General features: G+C 41.0%; 1 protein-coding gene across 4 annotated transcripts in view; it reads left to right on the forward strand.

Moving 5' to 3' along the window:
• The first annotated feature begins 1372 nt into the window (after positions 1-1372).
• The window catches only part of apaf1 (apoptotic peptidase activating factor 1), a 44631-nt gene continuing 23500 nt past the window's right edge, over positions 1373-22503 (forward strand). Inside the window, exons 1-26 of one of the 4 annotated variants that reach the window (XM_051392544.1) lie at positions 1374-1547; positions 1752-1829; positions 2685-2866; positions 3485-3674; positions 3912-4109; positions 4269-4458; positions 4731-4843; positions 4946-5071; positions 5337-5575; positions 5941-6108; positions 6572-6703; positions 6870-6983; positions 7840-8024; positions 8266-8392; positions 8759-8884; positions 9017-9157; positions 9293-9418; positions 9752-9898; positions 10725-10853; positions 11086-11211; positions 12057-12176; positions 12428-12553; positions 17946-18071; positions 20130-20261; positions 20375-20500; positions 22228-22353. In XM_051392544.1, coding sequence (XP_051248504.1) covers positions 2723-2866; positions 3485-3674; positions 3912-4109; positions 4269-4458; positions 4731-4843; positions 4946-5071; positions 5337-5575; positions 5941-6108; positions 6572-6703; positions 6870-6983; positions 7840-8024; positions 8266-8392; positions 8759-8884; positions 9017-9157; positions 9293-9418; positions 9752-9898; positions 10725-10853; positions 11086-11211; positions 12057-12176; positions 12428-12553; positions 17946-18071; positions 20130-20261; positions 20375-20500; positions 22228-22353 — 3477 coding nt within the window. In that variant the 5' untranslated portion in view covers positions 1374-1547; positions 1752-1829; positions 2685-2722. Of the gene's footprint in view, positions 1548-1751; positions 1830-2684; positions 2867-3484; positions 3675-3911; positions 4110-4268; positions 4459-4730; positions 4844-4945; positions 5072-5336; positions 5576-5940; positions 6109-6571; positions 6704-6869; positions 6984-7839; positions 8025-8265; positions 8393-8758; positions 8885-9016; positions 9158-9292; positions 9419-9751; positions 9899-10724; positions 10854-11085; positions 11212-12056; positions 12177-12427; positions 12554-17945; positions 18072-20129; positions 20262-20374; positions 20501-22227; positions 22354-22503 lie in introns of all 4 variants that reach the window. The other 3 variants (XM_051392546.1, XM_051392547.1, XM_051392545.1) reach the window with 3 other exon arrangements.

The raw sequence follows: 22503 nt of genomic DNA on the forward strand, positions 1-22503 counted from the left end.
TATAGTGACTTGAAAACGTTGCCTGGGTCGTTAAAATACCAATGCTTCGCCTATCTGACCTATACGATCTTTAAAATACAAATATTTGTTTCTTAACCATATGTAAGGTGAAGTGATTTTAGTGTTTTAGTGGCATTTTAGTATATTTTGATAATTATCGGATAATCAGATAATACTATAATAATTATTTTGGCCAGGATAATGGTGAATGCCTAATATGATATATATATATATATAAGGCTAAATGTGGTCTTCTACATGGTCTGCCTTACACATTGTCTGAAATATTAAAAGTACACAACCAAAATGTAAAAAATTGACTGTACTTACAGTATGCCCTGACACAATGTACAATGTAGGCATGTTAACCTACAAGTGTTTTTTTTCATGATTTTTAATATCATCTTAAAAACCTTCATGGCTGTATTTTGCAAGTTGTAAGGCTATTAAATAAATAAATGTATATAACAAAATAGACATAAAAAGTGTGGTATATGTAGGTAGGTAACATTTAAACCATAATACATCATATTAATGCAGAGGGATTATTTGCCTTTACAAGGAAGAAATCAATAAAAATCAGGTATATTATGATCAACAATCAGGAAAAACATTTGTGATTTACATACTTATGAATTAAATAGGGACCAAATTCAGTAGCTAATATTTTCTATAAATGGAGATGCAGTGGTGGGATTTTTAATCACAGACTTCAATCGTATAAATTTTGATTAAGAATGTATTATTTCTGAACAGGCTGACTTTCTTTTGACACAGCATTGTGCAGGTAATCTATTTATGGCTCCTCATAATTGCATTATCAGTGCATCACTGTACTGTGGAATAAACAACATGCTCTCATCTCTTGTTGTCACTAGGCAGCAATGTTACCTTTAAATACAGTCCGGAAATTTATAAACACAAATGGATACCTCTTGAAATACCAAGTGATGTATTATTGAATTCAACACCCGTTAAGCAATGAGACTACATCACGAATTTCGAAGAAAAATGTTGCACACAACAACTTTTGATTAAACATCCATACAGATTAATAAATGTCAAACGTAAGGGCCAATTCTCCAATTTAATTGCAGCAGCAGTAAACAATAGCCCTGTGTGTTATTTTATTTTACAAATTAAACTACAAAATCAAAACAAAATCTTCCTAAGGGCGTACTTTTGGTTATTATTACTTAAACAAAAAGACATTTAAATTAGCAAGCTTACTTATTTCCGAGCACAGGAGTAGTCTTTGAAAGCAGCATCAGTTTGCCCAGTTACCGAGTAGTCAAACGCATGACCTCACCAGTCACGTGGTTTAAATGTCGATACGTAATTGGCTGTCACACACCGGGGTAGTTGTTTTTGTTATGAATGAGGAAGCCAGTCTTTCAAAAACTGGGCGTGCAGCGCAACGTTAACACAGAGAAGAAGAATTACCTTTTATTTTTTTTGTACTCGTTGGATTATTTACAACGCGACTTCACCTGACAGCCATCTACAGTTCAACAAATACCTCCCTAGGTAAAGAAAAGGAGACATTCGTAAGTATCCACTGGTGGTTGCTCTCTTTGTTTAATTTAGCAGCAGCTCAGAATGAGAGAACTTGTCGAGACAAGTATCGAAAAAGAGCAAAGTGTGTCAGGTTAACGTCAGTAACTGGAAGTGATAAGAAAGGTCGCGATAACGTCGGTGAGAGTTTAAGTTTAGCTCTGACTTGCAGTTTTCTTATTCACTTTCACATTCAGTGAGTGACAGCTGTCACAGGGAGAAGTTAGCTGTGGTTGTTACTGGAAGCTGTTCAGGAGGAAGGAAATCGATAAACGGTAAACTATCTAAACCTTTGACTGTATTTTGTGTTTGTGTTTGTGTTTGTGTATGTGTTTGTGTATGTGTTTGTGTTTGTGTTTGTTTGTGTTGTAGAGTTTTATCTCGGTAAAAACCTCTGTGAACCGCTGATGAACTCTTGCGGTTTCATTTCACAAGAGCTTCTTGTTCCTGTATTTCGTTTTACAAGAGCAGCTAACGACTGTCATTATCAGTTATCAATTACTTTCTAAATTGATTAATTATTTTTAAATGTAAAGTTTACCTTTTTTTTTAGCAAGAGAAGATAAATAACATTTTACAATAGTTGCAGATTACTTTTATGTCACTCAATTGGTTAATTGTTTGATTTTTAAAAGTATTTATTTGGGGTGTATTTTTGCCTTTTATTTGAGAATAGACAGTAGAGATATGACAGCCATTGGGGGGTGAACAGGATTTTCCATCAACATGTTTAGACCTCTAGACAACCTGGCTGTACAAGGATGTTTTAAGCAATAGTGTGTTTTGAATTGTGTGAGTCAGTTTGGGAAAGTACATTTCCTGTTGTAGTATGACAGTACTCCTGCGCACAAAGTATTGGTTTACCCAGGTGTGGAAGAATGTGACTGAAGAATGACTCCAAAAAAAGACACGTTTGCTGTTTCAACCATCATTAGTGGAACTTGAATGGCGTGCACAACCCTAACCCTAGTCTGGACGCAGTGTATTGATGTACATTGTTTTTTTTTTTAATGAAATATTCAACAATTACATGTGGCTGTAATGTTTGGGCGTCCTCATACTTTTGGCCATGTTGTGTATATGACTTGAAGTTCATCAAATGTCCACGTGTCACCTTCATTCATCTACAGCGGGACAGGATCCTGCATGGTTGGTGTGCTGTGCAGAGATGGCAATGGAGGAAAGGGCGCGGAGCTGTCTGCTGCGCTTTCGCCACAGACTGGAGCAGGACATTAAGCCCTCTTACCTGATGGACCACATGGTCAGTGATGGCGTACTGAGTGTGGATGAGGAGGAGAGGATCAGGACCCAGGTGAGCATCTGCTGGGAATGGGAAGGGAAAAAGATTCATAATTTGGAACCAATGTTATGTATCACGTTATTTTTTTTGGATGTTGGTGCTTTTTGTTCCTGCTTCCTTCAGTTGTGTGTTTAAATTTGTCCAAGTTTTAATCAGTTGTAAAACTGTTCTTTGTTTACGCACTTACGCACATCGTCGTATTAATCTACCTCCTCCTCTTAAACTCATTGTGCACGTAGTGAGTCACCGTCCTCCTCATTCACCACCATAGCCACTTAGCTGGCATTGTTTTTCAGAATGACACAATGAGGATTGAGCACATTTACTTTTGGCATCTTGCTGGGGGACGCATTAACAGAATACACATTAGCTGCTGTAGGTGATAAGTGATAATTTATTGTGTTGGTTTTGTGGCTCTGACCTTTGCACTTCATATTCCTGGCTGTAACTTCACTGGCTTCTATGACATGTTTAGTGTATGTTAAGTGTGTGGAATTAAGCTATTTTTATACATTGTTATACACATTTAATGGAATCATGGATATTTTCACCACCTCATATGAGACTCTTCACAGTAGCAGCATGTAACATACATATTTTGAAGTCTCTAATATCTCACTCTCTCTCCAGCCCAACAGGAAGGATCAGGCTGTGGCTCTGCTGGAGCTGCTGCTGAAGAAGGACAACCGTGCCTACATCTCCTTCTACAATGCCCTGGTCAAGGAGGCATACGATGATTTGGCCAGTCTGCTTCAAGATGACCTACCTCAAATGTTGCCTGATGCACATAATAAGTCCTCTGATGGCAGCGTAGCTTATGGTGAGAAAAGGGAGCCGTGGGATGTTTTCACTAGTGGAGAGAATGGAGGTAGTGCTGTCAGTGTGTGGGAGTCCTATGTGTTATTTTGCTTAGACATATTAGGTTACAACAGTAACTCAGCACTTTATAACATAAAAATATAAAATAAAAATATTGACAGGCTGCCTAACATCTGGAAAAATGTTACGCATGTGGAAGGTCAAAAACACACAATTTATCTGCCCTTATTATTAACAGTCCAGGCAGTCCTCAGTGAAGGTGGCGTACCGCAGAGGCCCGTGGTGTTTGTCAACAGACCAGAGCTTGTGAACCGGGTCAGGGAGAAACTCTACCGGCTGCTGAAGGAGCCCGGCTGGGTCACTGTCTTCGGCATGGCTGGCTCGGGAAAATCCGTTCTGGCTGCTGAGGCTGTCAGAGACCACAGACTCATCGAAGGTGAATAATCTTTGACTGGCTCAAACAGTCACAGACTACGGAAAGAAAGCATTCAAAAATTTAAAAATCTGTAGTAATCCTGGACTCTCTGTAGTTTCTTACCTCTTACCTCTCTGACCTCTGTCTTGTCCTTCCCCCGTGTCCTGCCTTTATCCGCAGAGTGCTTCCCCGGAGGGATCCACTGGCTGTCCATCGGCCAACTGGACAAACCAGACTTGCTGGTTAAGATCCAGTCATTGTGTTTCCGTCTGGAGCAGAGCCTGGATTCCCAGTCCCTCCACCGTCCCTCCAACTCTCTGGATGAGGCCAAGGAGCGCCTACGCTTCCTCATGCTGCGTAGATATCCGAGGTTTCTACGCGTACATGTTTATACACATGATCGGCTTTGTGCTTTTTAGATGGATATAACTGTTTAAATTCTACTGTAGATTCAAGAGGCAAATCTGACACACACACACACACACACACAAAGCAAATTGGCTTTTGATTTAACATGGACTATAAATACAGCTGGAAAAAACAGCAGAACTGGATGATGTATATTATTTCCTCTTTTATTCAACTGTGTCTACGTGCAGTGCATTCTACAATCTATAAAATCTGTTTCCGTTTTGGTTTCAGAGCTCTGCTGATTCTAGATGACATCTGGGACAGTACAGTGCTCAAGGCGTTTGATATCCACTGTCGGATACTTTTGACCACCAGAAATAGAAGCCTTGCTGACTCTGTTAGTGGTATGTACCTTATATTTTTTACTCTGGTGACGTGAATAAATGAAATCTTTATTTATGTGCATACAAAAATGTATGAGCTGTACTTGTGCTTTTCTTTTATAGGTGCTAAATATGAGGTGGAAGTGGAGAGTGGTCTGGATGAAAACAAGGGACTGGAGATCCTTGCTAAATACACTGAACTCAACAGACTCCCTGAGGAGGCTCGCAGCATTGTCAGAGAATGCAAAGGTCTTTGAACTGAAGCATACTTTACATGCAGTCCATATGTTTTTCACAATATAAATTACAGCTGTTGTTAAATATACAATTTGGCATATTGATCTGAAAAATGTATCTTCAGATCTCCTGATTTAATTTTGCATTCATTAATATTGGTGATATAAGTGACCCTTTAACAGCATTAGAAACAATTAGTAAACCAGATTTAGTTGTATGTCCCTATGCTTTTGCTCCCAAATTGTTCCTTTAACACGCTTCTTTATGCCACATCCAGGTTCCCCTCTGGTAGTGTCCCTGATTGGGGCTCTGCTCAAAGAGAAACCCAACCGTTGGGATTACTACCTCCGCCAGCTGCAGCAGAAGCAGTTCAAGCGTATAAGGAAGTCGTCATCTTACGACTACGATGCCCTCGACCAAGCCATGGCTGCCAGCATTGAAGTTCTGCCTGATGAACATCGAGAGCTCTACAAGGACCTTACTGTGCTAGAGAAGGACATCAAAGTCCCTGCAAAGGTTTGGCATCACAACAAAAGCTGTGGTCACATGACCCTTTTTATGTGTTTGTCCTTAATTGAGGCTCTCGATTTTAGGTCATTTCGTAAACTGAAAAGTGAGTTTTATTATGTACATTGCTGTTTTCTGTCTGCATGTTATTGTAAGTAGCCTTAAGTATCATTCTAAAAGTGTCTCTTTTTATATTTTTTAAATTATTTTTTTTAAGTTAGTTTAATTCTGCTGATGTTGCTTGAACAGGATGTAACCTTTCACATATATGATAGAAAAAAACATCCCACTATGCTCCAGTATTTGGACAAATTCAGGAATCAGGATACTCTTACATCAGGATACATAGGTTAAAATGTTATTCCTTCTTCCAGGTACTGTCTGTTCTGTGGGACTTGGAGGCGGAGGAGGTGGAGGACATTCTTGAGGAATTTGTCAACAAATCTCTGCTTTTTGTGGACAATCACAATAAACCCTACCAGTACTACCTCCATGACCTCCAGCTTGATTTCCTGGTGGAGCAGAATCGCACTCAGCTCGAGGTTAGTGTGGATTCAAGCTAACATGAGCTAAAGCTGTTACAAGTTAAACAAGAAGGACAAGAACGCACAGAGGCCAAAGTGATCTTTACCTGGTGTGTGTTTTATTTTTAGTTTACATCACACCAACAAGCAGAGAGGCCAGAGCATGCAAATCTAAGAAAACAAGCCATTTGATCATTATTAATTCTGACTTTTGTGTGTGTGTGTGTGTGTGTGTGTGTGTGTGTGTGTGTGTGTGTGTGTGTGTGTGTGTGTGTGTGTGTGTGTGTGTGTGTGTGTGTGTGTCCGGGTGTGCCGTGGGGCGTGGGTCCGGTGTGCCGTGTGGGGCCGGTGGGTGCCGTCTGTGTGTGCCGTGTGTGTGTGTGTGTCTGTGTGTGTCTGTGTGTGTGTGTGTGTGTCTGTGTGTGTGTGTGTGTGTGTGTGTGTGTGTGTGTGTGTGTGTGTGTGTGTGTGTGTGTTTCAGAGCCTCCACACTAAGGTGGTGCACCAGTACCAGCAGCACTACAGAGATGGTCCTCCCACCTCAGGAGATGAGGAATGTCTTTACTGGATCAGGTTCCTAACCTACCATATGGCTAAAGCCAACCTCTCCCAGGTAAAACACATATTTTGCAACCTTCTGTAGTTTAAATTAATAACAATTCATATTTTTGTGATCTATATGCTAATAGTGGAAAAAATTAGGAAAAGTGCACAAAAAGTATTTTTCTTTCCTTGCTCACCACGTCTCTGTTGGTGTCTGGCTGTCTCCCTCTGTCTAGGAACTCTACTCACTCATGTTTTCTCTGGACTGGGTCAGCATCAAGGCCCAGATAATGGGTCCAGCTCACCTCATCAATGACTATGTGGAGTATGGACCCATTCTGGACAAAGAGGTCAGCAGACTTTACTATATGAAACAAAACAAATGTGGTTATTTTGTGCGTTAGTTGCTGATTGGTTTTTTTTATTGACCTGAGAAAGATTAGAGTTGTAGCGGGTGAGAGGGCCACCCATTCTCCCTCATTGAAATGTGAACTGTGCCCAGGTATGAGTCCCCCCTCAGGGAAAATGCAGGTTCATAAGTCGATCTGTCATTTTGACCATGGCCTCTCTGTGAAACTTTGTGAATTAAATTAATTGCGTAGCTTGATTATCTTCCCTCAAGTTGTTTTTGATTATCTCATTAACATAAATTTATTAGCCTTTCGTGTTTTTGCTGTCCCCTGTTCCCTTTCCAATTTTCATCATTGCAAGAGGGCAGATCTGATAATTGGCAAATGGTTTATCACACACAGCAGGGAATCATGGGACTACAACGTGTAACTCCCACAGCTGTTTTACCAGGACATGCATAGTAATAAGGCACTGGAAACAGTAATTCATGATTGTTATGCAAAAGTAACAATTTATTCTTGTGTCCAATCTTGTTGCAGGTATAATACAAATACAGTATAATTTAAAAGTTGTATTTATGGACTTTTGTTAGAGATGAAGAATGGAAAATTAGGGTTTACAAAGATTTCATTTATGTAAAAAAAAAAAAACTTGAATTTGCACCAGAAAAAAAATACTTGAATATGGACAAATATAACCATCACACAAAACAATGTGTTGGCATCAAGAAATTAAAGTTTAAACTCCTCACAGTGCTTTGTGAAGAACAGTTGGGCCCTGATGATGAGTGGTAAACCAGAATCTTTAGTGGAACATGCACTGGACTTTAATGTGTGCTTATTTTTCTCCCCCTAGAACAGTGAAGTGCGCAGTCAATTCCAGGAGTTTCTGTCTCTTAACGGCCACCAGCTGGAGCAGCGGCCTTTTCCCGACGTGGTGCAGCTTGCTCTGTCTGAGCCCCGTTCCTCTGAGGTCTACAGACAGGCTCTGCTGCAGGCACAAGACCGGACCAGTGCAGGGAAACTCTACTTTGACTGGCTGTATGCAAGCAAGCAAATATTTTACTGTGTTGTTCTGATATGTGAATGTTCTAATAATGTTTTTTTTACTTGGATTTGATTCATCCAGTCCACAATAGTTGTGGTAAACAGAACAATAACCTGTATATTAGCCTTATATCCAGCCCTATTATAGATTTTACAAAAATACAGTACCAAAATGGTGATCATAGGGTGTCTATCCCAGGCTGGACTTTTATTTGTGGGGGGTTTTTTTGTCCAGGAATAAGAACAGTGTAGAGAGTCTGTCCCGTCTGGTGATCCACCCCCACCAGGGGTCCATCTACTCCGCCTGCTTCTCCCACGATGGAACAAAGATCGCCTCCAGTGGAGCCAGCAAGACACTCAAGGTATCAAAACACAAAGACATTGAGTGTACTTGTATGTGTGTGCGTATGTGTGAGATTAAAATTATGAAGGCCAAATAGTTTCCATGGAGACCAAATATGGAGGGCAACCACTTTTATTGCTAGATGTTTATAAAAAAAATTAAAAGCAACATTCAGCGAGACTTCCACTTGAAGTACACTGCCTAAAGTGTGCATGTATCTTTTGTAACCATTTTTATATTTCAGTTATACTCTAGGTTTATTTATCAATTTACTATATTTTATGTTTTAAATCTTTTTTGTAGTTTAGCTTCCACAGGAAAAGAGTTTGTACACACTAATATACATAGTGTTGTGTAACTGCTCTTATCGTACATTTGCACTCAGGTGTTTAAAAGCACCTCAGGTGAGAAGCTCACAGAGATCCAGGCCCATGATGACGAGGTGCTCTGCTGTGCCTTCTCCCCTGACGACCGTCTCCTAGCAACCTGCTCTAGTGACAGGAAGGTCAAGGTAAGCAGATAACTGTCCACTTAACCACTGTGACCTACTTGTTTACAGCAACAAACAGCGTGAAAGTAAAAATACACACAAAATCCAGCATTTCGTTTCATCATAAAATTCTTCAACCTGTGTGCCTCATAGGTGTGGAACGTGGAGAAAGGCATGCGGTTAAGGGTCTTTGAGGAGGAGCATCAAGAGCAGGTAAACCACTGTGAGTTTACCAACACGTCACAACGCCTCCTGCTGGCCACCTGCTCCAACGACAAGTTCCTGAATGTCAAGGTGTGCAAGTGTTTGTTTTGCATGCAAATATAACTCATTTATAGTTCTTATGTAGTTTTTCCCTACATCGTACTCCTGTGTCCTCTTTTCTTTATTCTTCTTTCTGTCTTACTGTATTTCTCTCTGGTTCTGCAGTTGTGGAACCTCAACAAGCCATCTTCCCAGAACACCATGTTTGGCCACTTCGAGCCCGTCAACCACTGCTGTTTCTCCCCTGATGACACCTATGTGTCCACTTCCTCTAACGACGGTACTATTAAGGTGACTGCCATTAAACTAGATACTTGTAAAGCTGTCCTTTCCTATGGCAGTTCATATCAAACTGTACTGTACTTTATGAGACTGTAACATAGTTATTATTTTTTTAACATCAGTCCCAAAAAATGTTAAGTACAGAAGTTATGAGTTTCGCCAGTAAAATAGTCTACAACTGTACATCTCCTTCAAACTCAAAAATGTTCTGCATCTTCTACACATTATGCTAAACATTATACATCGGCGTGTGCACACAGATGCTTTTGAGGCCACAGTACTTATAGAACTTATCCTCTTCTGACTTTCTGTTTTTTTTTTTGTGTACCTGCATGCCTGCAGCTGTTTCAGGTGTCGTCTGCCAATGAGTGGAAGACGATCAATGTGAAAAACATGTTTACAGATAGCGATGAAGACGTCCTTGTCAAGTGCAGCACCTGGACTGCTGACGGCAAACACATCATATGTGCAGCCCGAAACGCTGTTCTGGTGAGCATTTTGGGGGAATTTGAACGGGTATATTGCAGAGTATTGTTTGCTGTAGTGTGTTGTTGTTGTTCTGTGGGGAGTGCCGAATACACAGGGTGTAAATGGTTTGCATGTGGAGCTGTCTTGTCGTACATGTCTCACCTGTACAGATACAAATCCCAACACCGCAGGCTTGACTTTGTCCTCCATGTCCTTGTTGTTAGTGTGTCATTTCATTGAAGGAGACAGGAAAGAGAGGCTGTTTGTCAGTTTGTCTTCCGCATAGTCTGAAGAATGTGTGTCCTGATTGTAAATGTGAGCAGCCCCTCCTCTCCCGAGCTTTCCAAAATCAGTCAGTCTTGTCCTGTAATCAGTCTGTCTGTGTCCTCTATGTCTTCATTTGTTCGTATTCTGGGAAACAACCCAAACGCTGCAGAGATGTCTGAGCTTGTCTCTTTGGCTTTAGGGAGAAGGAAAATGAGACTTTAATGTTACAAGTTTGCTTTAAAGATTTAATCTTAAGGCACAAGGGAATCATTTTTATTGTAGTACTACTCAGTTCACTTGATGTACAATACCTAATGAATTTATATAGATTTATTGTAGAGCCAACCTTTACATTGGCATGCCAGATATTTCCACCAAAGAGCACTGACAAGTTTATTTCTCAGCTGTCCTGGTGAGAACATAACCAAATGTTTTATGTTATGTTTGTTCAAAAGTAGCAGCCAAATCAAGTCAGATACACAAATATCAGACAGTAAAATTGGCATGTCAAAATTTTACTTTCATATTGTTCCCAGAGCTCGAGTAGACTCTGATTTGTCTTTCTGCTGCTGTTTTTCAGGTGTTTGACGTGGAGACATCGGACATGTTGTTGGAGATCAAAACAAATCGCCTGAGCACGGTGCAATACTGTCACGCCTGTCCTACCAGTAACCTGCTTGCTATTGCGTTCTCAAACTATGCTGTGGAGGTATAATACACACCATACACACACAATCACACTATATATTTAGTGTCCTTTTTTATGTTCACAACATTTATCTATAATAAGGAAATAAGAGATAATAAATCATGATCAGATCAGATTTTAGTATAGTAAAGTTCCTATTTAAGAGCTATATCAGACCGAGGGTGTCTAAAAATAATAATATATTTAAATATATTGCTGAATAAGTGTACAGTAGTCCATATGTGTCTTCCAGCTGTGGGACCTGGAGTCCAATAAGAAGATGGCAGACTGCAGTGGTCACCTGAGTTGGGTCCAGCGTGTCCAGTTCTCTCCTGACGGCTCACAGCTGCTTTCCTGCTCTGACGACCAGACTGTCAGGGTAAGACTGACTCAGATAGTGTTAGTATTGTTCTAATTACCTCTTATGACAGTTAAATCAGAGTTGTTGTATACTAACCGTTATAGGTTACAATAAATAGAGTATAAACAGCTACTGGGTTCTATTGCTTTAGCCTTTTGTCTTTATTATTGATGTGGTGTCTGACCTGAAGCTATTCAACCATCCAACAAGCAGCTCAATTAATTGATTAGTTGTTTGGTCCATAAAATGTCAGAAAACAGTGAAAAATGTTGATCACTGTTTCCCAAAACCAAAGATCATATCCTCAAATTTCTTGTTTTGTTCACACCCCAAAGGTATTAAGTTTACTTTCAGTCATAGTAAATATCCGCATTTTAGAAGCCAAAATCTGAGAATTTCAAATTTATTTCTTTAAAAATTAGGGTTAAATTGGCCAATTTCTGATCCACAAAGAAGAAAAAGCCCCACCTGGCCTGGTAAATATTCTTCCAGAGGATAGGAAACCATCTTGAGCTGCTTAGGTTGTTCTGTTACCAGCGTGTGTGTTTTTCAGCTGTTAGGCCATCTGGAAATTCAGTTTGAAGTGCTAAACAAAAATGTAAGAGACAGATACTGATGACTTATTTATTGACATAGACAGGTTATTTTCCCAGTTTGTCTCTGCAGCATAACAAGAAAAGTCAGACAAAATATGAATAACGAAGAACATCACTGACTATGTAAACTAATTTGTAAACTAACAAGGTTTTTTCAGCCAAGATCAGCTCCTCTGCATAAATATAAAGTAATTTAGGATGAAAAACATAAGAAAAGTGAATGTAACGTTATGTTGAAGCCTGTTTCCTGTCCTGTGTTGCTTGCAGTTATGGGAGCCTAAGAAGGTGCACACCTCCTCAGCTGTCCACCTGAAAAGAGACTCTGACGTTCTCTTCAGTGATGAAGAAATCATAGTGTCAGCTGCAGACAACTGCAACAGACTGCAGGTGAGCTGGAGAGACTGAATTAATGAATAAAAGCCACAGGGCAGAAATGTGAAGCTTGAATGATTGTTTTCTTTGGAATATGAGTTCAAGTGCAGACAAGTATTACTGTGCTATGATGTGCATGTGTCAGCTTCTTATAGAGAACAATGTGTGTGTGTGTGTGTGTGTGTGTGTGTGTGTGTGTGTGTGTGTGTGTGTGTGTGTGTGTGTGTGTGTGTGTGTGTGTGTGTGTGTGTGTGTGTGTTTGTCAGGTGCGTGATGGCAGGTCAGGATCAGTGGTGTTCCAGTCAGAGGAGAAGTCTTCCAGGATCCGGTGTACGTGCATGTTCAGGCAGCCCTCTGCTGTGGTCCTGGGCCAAGAAGATGGCACTGTGCAGGTAGAAAACACATTTAGGTCTATGGCACATGTTCATGTTTGTATGTAGAGTTTACTTTTAATTTCAGGCACCTGATTCTAGTGCTGTGTCTGAGATGACCAATGAACCATCAGCAATGTTTGTGCAAAAATGTCAAATATTAAGTGGTTCTAGTTTGTAAAATGATGCATTTCTGTGATTCAGTTTGTTGTACATTTGAATATGTTTTTGATTTTGGACAAAAAAAACCAATTAATTTGAAAACTTCACCTTAGTTAATTTAGTGTAACCCTAACCCTAACCCATGTGTAGGGCAGCAACTAATAATTATCGATTAATCTCCAGATTATTTTCTTGACTAATCCATAAATTACTTTTCCGTATAAAATGTCAGAATAGAGTCAGAATAGTTAAAAATGGTCAAGTTGAGTTTCTTGTTTTGTCCAACCAACAGTCCTAAAAATATTTAATTTACTATCATATAAGACCAAGAAAAAAATGGTCACATTTTAGAAGATGGAAGCAGCAAATATTTGGCATTTTAGATTTTAAAATGACTCAAATAATTATGAAAACAGCTATAGATTAATTTTCTGTCGATCAACTTATCAGCTGATTGACTAATTGCTTCAGCTCTAATTGTGATTAATATATTTTATTTAAAAAATAAAACAAATCAACACACTTGCTGATGATAAAATGATGATAATTCTCAGTTGCAGCCCTTCCTCCTTCCATTGTTAAGCAGAATCACAAGACAAGTAGTCTTGGGAGATGCTCTGTTTGCTTTCTTGCTCACAGTTAGATGAGAAGATCAATACCACTCTTCTATCTGCGATAAACATGAATCTACAGCCAGGATTTGCTCCACGGAAATCCGCCTACCAGCACCTCTTAAATTAACTTTTTATGTTCTATCTCGTTTGTTTAACAAAAACAGAAATGTGAATATTTCCCTACTAGTGTGCTTGTATGGAGCACAATTAACAATCAAGGTTGTAAATGACCAAGTTTCCACTTAGTGTGTGTGTGTGTGTGTGTGTGTGTGTGTGTGTGTGTGTGTGTGTGTGTGTGTGTGTGTGTGTGTGTGTGTGTGTGTGTGTGTGTGTGTGTGTGTGTGTGTGTGTGTGTGTGTGTGTGTGTGTGTGTGTGTGTGTGTGTGTGTGTGTCTTGCTGTAGGAGGTGTTTTTCAGACCATGTTGAGTCATGAGATCTGACATTAGCCCTGTCGCCCTTTTTATCTGTGCTGTCAGCTGTGCGTCAGGTCAACTCAAAACCCCTCTTTCATCTCCCTCTCCCGCCACTCCTCACTGCTCTGCCTTTCCTTTCACCGGTGATTTGTATTCTCAGCGCTCTTCACTCCGGCTCTCTATTTTCATATTTTACCATCTCTGTCACACTACTTTATTTTTAATCCCTCCTTTTATTTTGTCTCTTTCGCCCTCCTTTTGTTCTGTCGCTCTCCCGCTCTCCTTGCTCCACTGCTCTTTGTTTTGTTGATAAATTGTTGTTTGCAGGCAGCGAATGAGGTCCTAGTCTGCAGTGTGGCAGGTGTGCCTTATTGTGTGTGAGTGCATGTGTTTTTTGCATGCTGTGCACATATTGCAACAGTAGAGGACGTCCCAGAAAGTTCCCGTCCTATATTAAAACACACACGTGCTCACAGTCCCCTGACTCGTCCGTGCTGTGGCCGGGGTAGCGCCCTACAGCAGAGAGCAACTCTAATTAATTATTAGGTCCTGCAGTCTTAATGTATACAGGGGTTAATGATTTTAATTACAGCTCCTCCTCTGGCCCCAGAGATATTAGAAGAAAGGATTAGTGGACACGAGGACTAAATGAACCTCATGTAAACTAAGACAGAATGAAAAAAATATCGATCGAGATACTCGCAGTTACACAAATGTACAAAAATCTATTCTTTCATAAGTTTTTCCGATTGTGGAGCAACTTTTGAGGCAAATCATAGGGAAAAAAAGTTGCTGTGCATCTCTGATTTGAACTCGCTGCTAAGCCAAGATTTTTAAACCAGTTATATTGTAGAATAGCAGTACTAATACATAACTAGATATTAATGGTCAGTGCTGTACCAAAAAGCTACAGACCAATCAGGCAATTATTGACTACACTTGGGTTTGAAACCTCAATACTTTTTTGGAAATGTGTCCATTGAACCAAGTATCAAAAACCGTCAAATACTGAAAGTCTGATCAGACTTATAATTTTGAACTATCTGATGTTTTTATCAGATAGCAACATAAACAGCTGATATGTTAAGATTACCTTCAATCAGGCAGTCAAACAGGATTAATCCGGACCATACACCGTATCTCTTTTTGTTAAGACATGGATTTGTCGGTGAATTGCCTTTGTTCACTGGAACGGGACTTATTACCTAGTCCGTGTCATTGCCTTGCAGTTCAGTTGGATCACTATGATTTGATGGTAATTGTCCCTGTAACCACTTCCATTTTGCTGCTGTCCCGCATGTACAGCATCCAAAATTCTAATTCTGTTGAAATGAAACCAACACTGTTTTGTTGCATTTTATAGTCCCCCTGTTAGAGATGTCCAAATGATTTTGTATTGCAGTCATTCGTTCAAGCCCATTGGACATTACACTTGCTACCACCGACAGATTTAGATACATTTTAAGTGCTTTTTAGTCATCATGGAGTCCATACAGCTTTTGCTGCTGTAGTCCTCTGAGCTAACACCAGAGGGAGCCCCAGTGCTAGCTCGAGGTATTACTGGTGCCAGTGACCACTGCAGTGGAAAGCATTCATTTCCTTTTCCCTCATCTGGAGTTATTTAAACCCAGTTTACTGAAGGAGGAAACTAGTAATAAGTCATCATCTTCAGTCATACCGGCTTTGCATTAATACATATGTGACTTCATGTAATATGTTCAGGCAAGGACGGAAAGTTACTGTGTGTTTCTTTATGATTGGGAAAAAAAGCAGTTGTGAGTGTGTGAATGTGTGTGTTCTGTGACAGGCAGCAGGGATGACAGCTAGTCAGGTTCTGAGGAGGGTTGGCTGCAGGATCCGACGACTGTTGACCTCTTACAGGAGGTTGGTGTTGGCTGTAGGGCTATGCACAGGCAGCGTCCAGGTATGGTAGGGAAAGAGTGGTATATGTTTGTATGTGTGTCTCAGACCCTTCAAGAATCACCCCAAATAACACGCATACAAAAAGCACAGTGTGCATGTTACTAATTTGTTGTTACTGTATGTATCTGTGATCACGTCTTATTATGCAGGTCCACCTTAAACAGTGACCATCTCACTCCTTCACCACTTCTATGAGTTTATCTTTGATTTCAGACTTCTGCAAAGCTTCAGTGACTTGTTTACTCCCTCGGTAGTGGTATCTGAAACAAGTGTTCCCCATCTTTACTCTTTACATTAGCCCTGCTTTTATATTTGTTTATGGGTGTTTTTACCAAACACCCTCAGGCATTTTCCTGACTGCACCATCCCAGAAAACCTTGAGCCGGATGTGTAAAGCTCTCTAAAGCGTTCTCTCCCAGGCTTTGAAACTTACATCTCTTACGTGGAGCTTGACAAACATGGTCGGTGTGCCCCAAGGCTTGTTATGCTCAGACATTTCAACCCTCTCCTCTGAGATGTAAATATTTTAGTGCCTGGTAAAATCCCCAATCATTATGGGCCTTTCTTTTATACTTTAAAAACTACAGGTACAGTGCTGAAGATAATATTGTGCAAATTGTATTTGTTAAGTGGTCAAAGTGTTTTCACATGAGGTACCCTGTGTTTGAATCAGTTTGAATGAGTAAATTATTGTTTTTGTATGACATTCAGTAATTTATATATTATTTATAGTAAGTTTGCAAGGTTGCAGACTCAGCCACAGCAAGGATAAATTAAATCTGAGTATTTATTATATCACTGGATGGATCTATCTGTAGCTTAATTAGAAAAATGAAGGCTCTAATAAATGCCACAAAACATTTTATAAATACAGTTGTAATCTATATGCATGTTTCACTTCATAATACCTTAATTCTTCTTCTTTGTACTAGTCATTGATAAGTAGAAGTAGTTAATTTGGGAACATTGGGAAATTAGCACTCAGCTGAGGGTGATGGCAATTCCATTCGTTTTACAGATATTTTCTCATAAACCAAAATATTGGAGTCAGATTTAGTTCTGATTGGCGCTAGATGAAACGTTAATGCACAACTAAAGTTATGACAATTCATCCTGTGGGTAACATGAATGTCTAGAACCTAACTGCATGGCAATCCATCCAGTCTGGATCAAGTAATGGACCAACAGAGCAACCGGCCATCCCTAGAGTTATACCACTTTGCCCCATGAAAGACTTCTGGAAGTCTCTGGGCTGTAGTGTTTGCAACCATCGAGTTGACCTTTCTGAGGGCATTCACAAAATCTGTCTCAAAATCAGCTTTGAATACTTTGTGAAAGATTTACATCTCAAGAGCTTTATTATAACAGATTTTATGCAGCAGCAGCTATCCCAAGTGAGAATGCATGATGACAATTTTTTCTTCAAGCTGGATCTTTTGAGCATCAAAGCTGTTTTGTTCTCCGACTCCCTCAGTAATGTCTCCAGGACTTCAGACCCCCGTCTGCGGTCTTGACCGGACTGAGCGGCCTCACTCAAAGCTCCCCCTTACTTTCTTTTTGATGTGCTTAGCACCATCAAGCCAGCAGCTGCACTTTTTCTCTCTCCTTCTCAATTACTCCCTTAAAATGTGACTTTCTGTCAGAATTTCTTAGTAAACTTTCTGGGACACTTCTTCCTGAGTATATCTTGGCGAACATAGCTATCATTTGAGGCTTGCATGGATATTCTAGACATGGGGTGTGAACTTTGTGTGACTTCTATGTACAGTAGAGCTCTCAGTGCACACAAGTATACCCATGCCACCGACTAGTCTATAGCCATGCCTGTTCTATGGGCGTAGGTCTGTCTTTCTGTCTGTTGGCTGGTCTGTCCACCACCCAGTGATTTTGGTGATCCCCTGAATTTTCCTCTACTGCAAGCAAGATGTTCAGATTTGTAGTTTTGAGTGAACTATTGGATGGACTGTCATGAAATTTGGTACACACGTTCATGTTTCCCTCAGGATGAATTGCAGTAACTTTGGTGATCCTGACTTTTCATCTAGCGCCACCATCTGGTTAAAATATTAGTTTGTCCAATACTTTTGTTTATGACAGATTGCTGGCATTCTCATCATCCTCAGTTGTGTTTAGTTAATTGGCGAATCCTAACACACTAAACTGAGATGGTGAGCATGGTGAACATATCTGCTAGCATGTTAGTATGCTGACACTAACATTAGAGTTTCTAGTGTGGCTGTAAACTCTTCTTTCTGTTTATGTGGATACTTGTGGTGCTAATGTTCCTTTCTTTCTTCCAGGTGTTGGAGGTGCCCTCTGGGAAGCTCCTAGCCACTCTGCTGGGACACACCAAGACGGTGCTGCACTGCCAGTTCAGCCAGAACGGCCAAACACTCATCACGTCCTCTGAAGACACCACCATAAGGGTAGGCTCCTCTCCTCCCTTCCTCTCTTATGCTTTTTGTTTCTCTCTTTCTGCTTAGTTTTCCTGTTGGTCTTGTTCCCACCATCTCCCTCATCGTCCACCATCTTTTCTTGCCTAATTCATGACACGTTCTTTCACCTCCTCCCCCGTCCCGCTTCCCATTTTTCTTCTCCGCTATCGATTATTTTTCTCCCCCATCCCCATCCCTCACCTTGAGTAAAACTGCCTGCTCTGCTGAATCACTCATCCTGTGTGTTTCAGGTCTCTCTGGTGCTTTCACCTTCCCCTACCTGTTACACTCTACCAGCGTCTCTGTCGGCCCTCTTCACCTCTCCATTCTTCATCCCCCTCTTTTGTCTCCTCTCCTTCCTTTTCCTCTCTCTTTGCCTTCGGCTATGCCGCTCTCGATAGCTCTTTATCTCCCTCCTGCTCTTGAGTTTACCGTGTGCAACTATGTGTGTTTGTGTGTAAGTATGTGTGTGTATTTCAGACCGTCACGCTCTGTCAACCCCCACCGTTCATGCTCTGTTGCTCATTTCCCCTTTCCCCTCCTCCCCTCTCATCTCCTCCTCCTCCTTCTTCATCTTTTCTTTTTGCTGACAGACCTGTCCACTGCAGCACTTCCTTCCCTCTCTCACAACGCAGCACCTTGTTCCGAATTCACACGGCTGCTGCCTATGCACATCACTAGTCTCGGGCCATCCGCCGCTTATTCAGATACTATTCAAATTCATGCTGTTTGACATGTGCAGGCTAGGAAATGGTAGTGTGTATTTAGATGTTAATGCAGGCGCAGAACGAATGTAAAGAGATCTAATGGCAGTGATGTTAGCTGGTGATGGATTGTTTGCCTTTGGACAAATGGCATGTTCTATTCATAAAGAGATTAGGTGCAATGTTGCACGTAAAGGCATGATTGATTATATGATCTGGGTGATTCTGTCTCTCCTGCACACATCTTTGGACTCGGCTGAACTCTTGTCTCTTGTCATTTACCTGCCTGGACTCTGTCATAAAACAAGCTGTGTATACAAATGTGCAGGTCAAGAGTTTTAACTCGACAGATGAATTGATTATTATTAAATACTGTGATCTACTGTACCATTAGCAATGTTGTACAGTTCTAAAAGTTCCTGAAATATTACTGTTGTAGCAGTATATGAGGCTACACTACAGCCTCCATTGCTCCCTGTGAAATGATTGTTGGATGTTGTATGGCTACTGCAGCTTGTGCCAAAGAAACAGACTGTTATTGAAATACAATTTCTCTACTTTTATTTCTGGGATGTTTTTGAGAGATCTGGAAGTTAACCTTTGCCTCTTTCACTTTGTTATTTGAATGGATCCTGATGAGTAATGTTAGTATTTAAAGGAAAAATTCTAGTATTTTTGAACCTCAGTTTTATTTTCCATCCATTCTGACCTCAGCTGTTAAGATTTGGGAAATGCAAATATGACTCCAGCTTGAAGTCTTAAACAAGTCAGACACAATTATGAGAAGACCTCTCCCAAAGCACTGCACCAGTAATAAGTTTTCTCTAAGTTTAAACCTATAAATAAGTGTATTCAAGAGATTTTTATACCTTCCCAAACTTACATAACTTTTTTTATTTAATGGAAGTTCACAGAAGTTTGACTTTTCAAATTTCATTTCCAATGTCCACCCTACGCTTTAAGCTATTAAACCCTCACAGACTTTAATTGATGTCATATGCATTATCAGTGCAAGTGCCTGAGTGAAAGGGGTTTGCGAGGGCTACAAATGCTATTGAGGATTGGGACAGCGCAGACATCACATATTACCTGCATTGCTGGTGCCTAGCAGAGTGTGAGGCTCCTACTAGAAAGCTATGGATTTTGGGTTATTCTCCCAGGAAAGTGTGCAGACTCACAGAAAGTTTGCACAAACCCCTGCTGAATTCACCTATTGGGAAACGCACATCAAAAAGTGTGTAAGTCTATAAGGGTGGATATTGGAAACAGGCTGAAGTAAAAAAGATCAGTGGCTATAATATTAATAATATTCCTTGTCCGTATGTCTCTCTGTTGCCTCTTGTAGGTGTGGAAGTGGCAGTCTGGGGAGTGTAAAGTACTGCAGGGTCACAAGGAACAAGTCAGATGCTTCGCACTGCTCTCCAACTCACCTGCCGAAACGAGATTGCTGTCCTGGTCCTTCGACGGCACTGTCAAGGTGAAACTCATCCACCCACACACACACACACACATACACACATAGACTCACGGTTGAACAGCTTGAAATCAAATATAAAATGAACTCTCTCTTCTGCTCTTACTCACTACAAGATGTGGGACATAGAAAGTGGAGAGAAGCTGCAGGATATCGAGGCACATCGGGGAGCCATTCTGTCCTGTCATGTCTCGCCAGACGGATGCCTCTTTGCCACCACCTCTGCTGACAAGACTGCTAAGGTTCAACACTTACACACATACGCACACGTTCATACTCACAGGATGAGACATATCTGTTTGTGCTGCCAGTAACAACGTGACCTATTACACATCAGCGTCTTCCCTCGAACCTCCTTTGTAACTCATTACTTACAGCACATGCACACGGACGCGTTGCTGCGGGTGATATCTGAGACTAAAAGTTTCTCCGGTATGGGAGGAGAGGGACCTTAGAGATTAGCGTGCAGCAGATGGCCTGGTGAGTTAGCTGCAGGTCAGTCTGTCCTCCTACACCCACGTCCAGTGATCATTTAGTCTGACTGCAGCTCCTGGACCTGCTCACCCACCAGCCTGGCAGGCTGGCTGGCCTGCAACTGACCCACCTCCCTGTCTGGATGCAGTTTTTGCCAGGTTGCAGTTTACCAACGCCACTGCGCTTGACTTTGGCCTGACTTTGACTGACTCAGTGGGCTGGAGATGTGGTTTGTAACCTTTTTCTGCAAACAGAAAAAGCATTTCCTACTCGCCATCCATAGAAAAGGGAACTCAACTACATAGCGCATGTTGAACTGTACTGAGGCTGTACGCTCTTTCACCCTGGCTCCCTCTCAGTGTCATTCATTTACTTGGATCATGGAAACAGCTGCGTATTCTGTGTTAGATTTATAGTTCTCTGTCCAATAGTCAACCACAAATGACAACTGGTGTTCCTGAGTCCCCAGCATTAGAAACAATGCAAAGCCGCTCTCTCAGGCATTTGTTAAAGCAGTTGTTCTGGAGCCACTGCCACCAAGTTTCACACGGGAATTGGGATTTGGTCGACACTTACTGTAGAGAACTGGGTCTGCAGCCAACCTGGCTTCTGTCAATGGATGGTAGTGAGAGAGAATGTGTGTTTTATGGATTTGGCAAAGATGATAATTGAGGTGTGTGTGTGTTGTGGGGCTGGTTAGCTGCCAGTCACATAGCCCTTGCTCTCCAGACCGAGTAGGGGCTTTGGTAGCTCAAAACACACACAAAGTCCCCAGTCTGTATCTATCTAGAGGTCAAAGCAAAAGGCTCGGCCATGAGAACCATCAAAAAGGAGGATTCTCTCTCTTTCTGTCCTCCCCTTTTCCTCTTTCTCTTACTTTTTCTACTGACCTTCAGATGAATGGGACTTTGTGTGCAGACATAGTTATTCGGTTGCCAAATGAAGTGTCTAATTATGAGCTGTGTTATTTTGTGTGCAGCGCAGGATGTGACCAGGGTAGGGAAGGAACACAGGGGGAGGAAGAGGAAAAAGGGAAGACAGGGAAGGCAGGAATATAAAGAGAACAATGGATGAGAGACAGGAGGGTGAAGAAGGGAAATCCAAACAAAGTGAGAGAAAGAAGACAGCAGAGAGTGAGAAAGAATTACTGATGCAGTGCTATAACATTAGCTCTGCATTTGGCATGGTGATTTGTCCTCATAAAACCTATTAACAGGTGATGACTGGTTTGAACAACAGAAATAAAACTTCATTATTTTTACAGTGTATCTCACTTGTGCTACAGAAACAAGTAGCTTAGCCTTATTTGTTACTCTTCTTTATTAAATAAGGGTTAGTCACTCACTGTAGTTGTATAGCAGTGCAAATAAAGTAAATGTATTTCAAAAACCAAGTCAGAATGTGTTCATTGATGTTTTTGGTTGTCATTTTAAAACATTTCATACACGATTGATGTACCAATTTCTGCTTTTTATGCATTACTTTCTGCTCCTAGCTGTGGCACTGTGAGTCCTGGCAGTGTGTCCACACATTGAGCGGCCACCAAGACTGTGTCCGAAGCTGCAGATTCTCCTGGGACAGCCGACGCCTTGCAACAGGAGACGACAATGGAGAGATCCGGGTGCGTGTTCAAAACATTCAGCGTTTTCCTAACCGTTGCATTTCTTACTATCAGCTTCTGATCTAGGAATTTAGGCTCATTCTGCAAATGAACCTGAGCTGCCTGAATACAAAAAGGCAAAGTAGAGGAAGTGGAACATTTTTTTATGGG

The sequence above is a fragment of the Dicentrarchus labrax genome, unplaced genomic scaffold, assembly GCF_905237075.1.
Source record: "Dicentrarchus labrax unplaced genomic scaffold, dlabrax2021, whole genome shotgun sequence".
Taxonomy (NCBI): Eukaryota; Metazoa; Chordata; class Actinopteri; family Moronidae; genus Dicentrarchus; species Dicentrarchus labrax.